General features: G+C 37.7%; 1 protein-coding gene across 1 annotated transcript in view; it reads right to left on the bottom strand.

Moving 5' to 3' along the window:
* Positions 1-436: 436 nt before the first annotated feature.
* Positions 437-6,321, bottom strand: part of DCP1A (decapping mRNA 1A) — a gene marked incomplete at its 5' end in the record, with an annotated part of 30,677 nt that continues 24,792 nt past the window's right edge. The window contains 4 exons of the mRNA XM_009879395.1: positions 437-517; positions 1,216-1,434; positions 3,443-3,508; positions 5,817-6,321. The exon at positions 5,817-6,321 is cut by the window's right edge and continues 281 nt beyond it. Of these exons, the coding sequence (XP_009877697.1) occupies positions 437-517; positions 1,216-1,434; positions 3,443-3,508; positions 5,817-6,321 (871 nt within the window). The remainder of the gene's footprint in view (positions 518-1,215; positions 1,435-3,442; positions 3,509-5,816) is intronic.

The raw sequence follows: 6,321 nt of genomic DNA, 5'->3' as shown, positions 1-6,321 counted from the left end.
CCAAGTGAATCACAAGGCATTTTGCTCTCCTTTTCCTCAGTCCGTCAAGCTGGAACTAGGTTCCCACAACTGAGTTTTGTTCTGGTGTGGTGTAGTGTACTGTACTACGTATTGCTGGTTTAAACAGTATTGAGTCTGTAATCTTTGAAGAGCGAATACAGCTAGGAATGAAAGCCAGAGCAAACATTTGCACATTCGCTTAATGCTAATGAGAGCTCAAATGCAACTCAAGTCCCTTCCCCAATAAAACCAAAGATTTGCTGGTGATGATCACAGTGAAACCCTAGATCACTTCCGAGAACATTACTTTCTTAAGTATTTAAGGAATAGTCTTTCCTAACAGGTTCAAATTCAAGATGTTGAAAACTAAATATTCTTTTACAAAAATATTAGTTTTATCGATGAGGCATAATAGTTTCTGTAGATTTAGCTTCAATTATAGCTTAATGTTGTCTGTATTCTTGGTTAGGACTTGCAAGTAGACTTCATGAATAGTGCTGAGAAAACGGGAATCATTCTGCAGGGGAAAAAAAAAGTCCCATTAGAATCATTAGTAAAAAGATGCAAAAAAATGAGTTTAATTTAATGCCACTTAAGTTGTGCATAGACATTCCTTACAGTGCTAGCTATCTGAGAGTTAAGAGAAGGGAACTAGGTGCAAATTTGTACAAAAAGCAATGCTTTTTGTAAAACATACCACCTTTGTGGTTAAAAGTCTGTAAGACAGCTAAAGCGATCAGCAAGCACACTGGATCCTCAGACAAACCAGCCAGTCAGGCACCACTAGGTCACCCTTGGCCACATAATTTCACTTCCATCCAGAATCCAAAGCTTAGACACAGAGAATTCTATCCTGTGTACCGGCTCCCAAATAAAGTCCGCACAAGTGTCAGAAGTAACATGATTTCTGTCTGTCAGACCAGCCTGAAAGGGGTTGTGATGTGTTATGCAAGAATTCTCATGTCAAAGCATGGCTGTGAAGTGAGTTAGTTTAATCTACAGACAATATCTAGAGCTGTTTCTTTAGCGTAATTGCTTCAAATGACCGTTTACAAAACCGGCATCTAACCAGTTAGCTTGAAGATGTAATGCGAGATCTGCACAGCAGATTTGGTGTGCTTGGAGTGCTGTGCAAGTACTACACAGAATTTCTCAGTACTGGCCACTGTGCTTGGAACCCCATCCCTCAGGAATTGAGCTCTGTAAAGACAGGACCTTTATTAGATGTATCAGTGCTTCTTGAAGCTGAGACCTACTGAGAACAGTAGGAGGTATAGTCTGAATTTCTGTTGTTCCAAGTGTTAAAGGTGAAGAAGAATTGGCTTTATTCTCCACTTCAGTAGCTTTTGTAGCTGACTGCTGAAAAACACTAGGAGACAACAGGATTGAAGGTGTTACTGTAGTTGTGGCTGGAACAAACTGTGGAGGTGCAACCTGTAAAAGAACAGAAGATCACTAAGCATCATATCTAGTAAGAGCGTTACAAAGGCTGGAGAGACAAGCATGAAATAAATGAATAAATTCTAGCTATTATTCTTCAGTCAGGTATTATAGAACAGCTGGTGTTACGAAGAAATATCTACCTGTAAGGATTAACAGTCTCCAATATTCTTGTATGCAAACTCCTTCCTACCCATGTGGTTGATACTTTCCAGAATTATTGAAACATAACACACACAATAAGAGATGAGCTTTTCACCTAGGTAATTCACCTAGGAGTCTGTAGTTGTTTTGCAAATTATTATTTTGCTTAGAAGTTCACAGGAAGGCTAGTCCTGCTTCCCACCCTCCTCGCTTGTATGTCTCCAAATACACTCATAATTTGAAGTATCTCAAAGACATTTAAAATGACTGATGAACTATAATAAGCATCGGAGCACACGGAAATATTCTCACTCTAAGTACGTTCTCCCTTGGAGAGTGGGAAGGACAGGAATAATTTGAGGAGCAACTTCCCACCTCATTCTTTCACAAGTTTGTGTCTATTTCATTACAGAAATTTATATGCTGCCTCTACCATTTTTCCCATTAAACATAAACTGCAAATATATATGAATATTGTATTTGTATAAAGTGAATGTGAACAAACATCAGCTTTGAGCAACTCTGACATCTCCCGATAATTACAATTATGATTCAGTATGATAACCTATGTCTTGCTTAGGCTTCCAGAATGACCAACATAGTGGAAAAAACCCCACAAACACCCAACCAGAAAAACCAAAATCAACAGAAAATAAACAAGCCAATCTCACTCAAAAGAAAGCAGGACTAAATGTGCTATGTGAAGATGTTAGATATGTCAGTAGGAAGAATACTGCTTGGATAATCAAGAATCTTCAAAAGAAAAACACCTGCAAAGCCTTCCAAAATTAACATGCATATAATAACATCAGCAACAGTAGAACTAGCAAATTGGTTTTGTTACAGTCAAAACTGTGGGATTTCAACTGAAGACAATGTATTTAAACCAACAAATGCAGTTTACCACAGAACCTGCAAACGTTAGAATTCCAAAATGCAAGTAAACTGCTTTTATTTCGGTAGTTATTTACTAACTGTATAGCTTGTCTTATAGCAGGCCAGTAGGTCAAACATTTTACTTTGAGCAGGACCATTTTTACTGCCCTAACAATCCTATCTGAGCATGCTACTAAAACTGTTTTTCGGTAGTGCAAGTTGGACAAGAATGAGGCAATTTAACAGATCTGAAAAAGGAGGACGTGGGTAAAGGAAAAGTAGAATTAAATTACAGGTGATATCCTGAAAAGAATACAAAAATATAATTAAAAACAAGTCTTGAAGACTTGACCATTACTAGTAATCTTTTAACGGCAACTTGAAATTTTATACTGACATTTCTTTGAGCTGCTACTCAAAAGCAGTTCTAATAATGTTCAATCTGTATTTAGATAACTGAAACTTGCTATTAGAAAGTTTTGCAGTAACAAACGCTTATTATTTTCTTCCTCTACCTTCCATCTTTTTTCACTTGGTATCTTTTTCCAAGAAATACAAGGTATCTCGGGAAAACTGAAAGACAGCAAAGCAAGGATTGCATTTTATGCCTCTGCAGAGCTTAAGGTTAGGCTAAGGTTAATAGACTCTACTGCAATATTACAGCAGTAATACTGCTTGTTTACAAGATTAAAAACAACAGCTGAAATGGTGCAAACTCCACGCAGGACTGAAGATGCAAAAAATGTATTCTTATTTCTGTGTTAGCATCAACAGTCAGAGGCGCTGGGCAACAACAGAGTCTACAGAAACTCCCCCTTCCTTCAGCACAGCTTGTTTCTGCTTTATAACAGCCTTGAAATACAGCCAGTGGGCAAAGACTATTTGACATATCAACTGCTTTCCACAGTTTTACTTCTCTGCCCCCCTTCATTTTCTTCTAAGAAATCCAACAAACAATTAGCAAAGGTACTTATTCACTTACTTGACTTGCTTTAGACAAAGTCTTCGGCTGTGGAAATACTTCTGATTCCTTGTTTTGTTGCACAGTCTAAGTTAAAAAAAAAAGCATGATGCACAAGTTAGCATCCGCAGCTCACTTTCCAGCAGTGGTTCTGTTTTTATTAAAGCATAAAAATGTAAAATTCAACAGATTTTAAATGTCATTAGATCCATTTTGTAAAACTAATATAATTGATGGGAAGCTGGAAGAGGAGGAAAGATTTGAATTAATATTTTATGCTTTCAATATTACAGCAAACCTCTAAAGTCCTAACAAAACACTTCTGAAAGACACTAGAGTAAAAAAAAAAAAAAAATAAAAATAAAAAGTTCTAAACATCGAAACACTGAAACTGAGAACATAACACATGTTACAAAGTGAAGAGTTCAGTACTTTGTAATCTGTCTGGTAAACTGCCAGGTTAGTTAAATTCAGTCTTTTTTCTTAGAAGTTTTATCTAACCACCTCCACAAAAATTAAATGCTGTTTTCTGCTAGAATTTTTGAACTATTTTATAACTTTACAAACAGCATCCAGATATTTTTTTAGTCAGATTTCAAGACTACAACATAGTAAAAATCAGGTATCATAAAATATTAGAAAATGCAATAGAAGGCACATAGATAAGGTACTTTAAATTCTTGTGACTTTATTCAAAAGGCTTGTTACAGCCATTTAGAATACCTCTTGGCAACAGAGAACAGGAGGAAATCTGTTGCAGCCGACAGTACTCGGCTTACTTGAACTGCAGTGAAAAACACTCAGGGAATTGCACTATGGAGAATTTTAATTTTGTCTGTGCACACAGCAGACATGGTGGAAGGAAAAAAGCAGTACAGGACGGACATATGAAGAGCTAATTCCCAAGGCTATTCAAGCAGACGCTGAATAAAAGCAGTCGAGGGCAGTTATGGATAAACCCAGCTGCCTTTTCTAAATGCTCAAAGACGTCACAATCTACAGTGAAATCTACCGAGGTTTAGCAGTACACAAAAGAAAAATACTGCTTAGAGTGCACAATTCTTCAACACTAGATCAAAATAGCTGCTCAGTGCTGTACTTGGGCCTCCTCCTCCTCCCTCTGCACAAGGAATCAGTCCAAACACCTCAAAATGGTGATTGCTAGTAAAATAATCCTAGCACAAGGCTGTTAACAGCCTTCAGGAAATTTTCAACAAGAGCAGATTAGAAGTAAAGTAATTAGACAGCACAGTGCAAACACACCCATTTCTTAAACATTAAGAGAGGGATAACCCTTCCAAGGACAGAAGAGCAACACTTAAAAAATACTGAGTATTCTAAAACACTCAGGACAAATTACAGGCTGAAGAGTTTAGCTTTTGAGTAGATCTCTGTTATGCATATGTCACCACCATATTAATAGCAAGGAGTAGCATCTGACCCAGACAGGGCCACCAAAGATCTTGTTAAAACCCAGTGGCAAGCATGGGATAATAATAAACATTAGGAAACGCGTGCAGATGTAGCCATAAGTAGATTGGCTTGGCAGTTTTATTCTTGCATTATCACTGTACCCAAGATGGAAGCAGACACAATCAAACACTGGATGAATGAATGTAAATAAATTGTCTGCATAAATGTAAATAAAAGAAAACAATAATGTAACAAAACAAAGAAAAGTGTTTGTGTAACCACAGAAGTGGGAACTACAGAAAGTTACTCCCTTTGGAGAAAAAAGAAATCCAATAACCCAAACTCATCAACATCTTTACTATGGAGGTAGCCAATTATGTAGCAGAGTAGAAAGTTTAAGAGGTCCTGTGTAAGCAATACTAGGATAAAAACAAACCAAGTCAATCAGACAAAATAAATTGGTTTCTGATCCATTTTACTACATTACTAACATCATCTCAATGTAGCCCACAAGTATCCCCAGCAGAAGGGAGTCAAAACTGAAGGATTACAAAACATCCAAAGCAAAGTAACCTGAAACAGGAAATCATTAATTTTGTACCTTCAAAGGCACAAGCTAGACTTCCACAGCATCAGCTCCTATGACTGATCAGTCTGTAATCTATCCCTTCTCAGATCATCAGTTCTTAGCAGTATTTTTCTGACACACGTACAGATTAATTCTTTAGGATTTATTCATCTCCTAATAGCACCAGCTTGAAAAACCTCCTCCTCTACCAACAGGTCTGTCATTGATAGCAGATGCTAATGATACAAAACTAATAGAATTGGATTTCTAAGTCAGCAATTCAATCAATATCACACAGTACAAGTCCGTAATTATTTTTAAAAGGCTAATATATAACAGCACATTTTCCAAAGGAAAATACATGTCATCTTAAAACCAGTCAAAAGCTTCATGATATAAAAACCCACAGGATACCTGAAGGGGAGAGATTATCTTGCTGTTCAAGGTTGATGGCTTACTGTGAGACTCTTTGAAGCTTTCTGGTGTTGCAAGTTGGCCAACCGAGGCAGAGATGTTTGGTGTTAAGGAAGTCTTAGTGAGAGACTGCTGTTGCATTTGGTCATGCTGTGGGGTCAACCTGAGTTTCTGGAGAAGATCAACACTTGTATGGGATGGATTTGAGACAGTTCCCGTATTTGCTGATGGCAAGGGTGCTCTAAGCTGGCTTTGGCCAGCCATTAGATTTTGTGGAGCGTGGTTCACTTCAGATGGCGGCTGATTCACTAGTGGGGATATCTGCTTGGCAGCTTGCTGCATGACTTGCATTATACTGTTGTTTTGTTTTAGGCCAGGAAGCATCTGTGCAGGGCCAGCTTCCAGTGTCGAGGCTGAATTAAGAATAGGGCTTAACCGAACTGAATAGCTTGAAACATTTTTTACATCAGGCTGGGAAACTGAAGCTGGAGGTATTAGCATAGGT

Source organism: Apaloderma vittatum, unplaced genomic scaffold (genome assembly GCF_000703405.1).
Source record: "Apaloderma vittatum isolate BGI_N311 unplaced genomic scaffold, ASM70340v1 scaffold17382, whole genome shotgun sequence".
In the NCBI taxonomy this organism is placed as follows: Eukaryota; Metazoa; Chordata; class Aves; order Trogoniformes; family Trogonidae; genus Apaloderma; species Apaloderma vittatum.
This window is presented reverse-complemented; position numbering and strand designations above follow the sequence as displayed.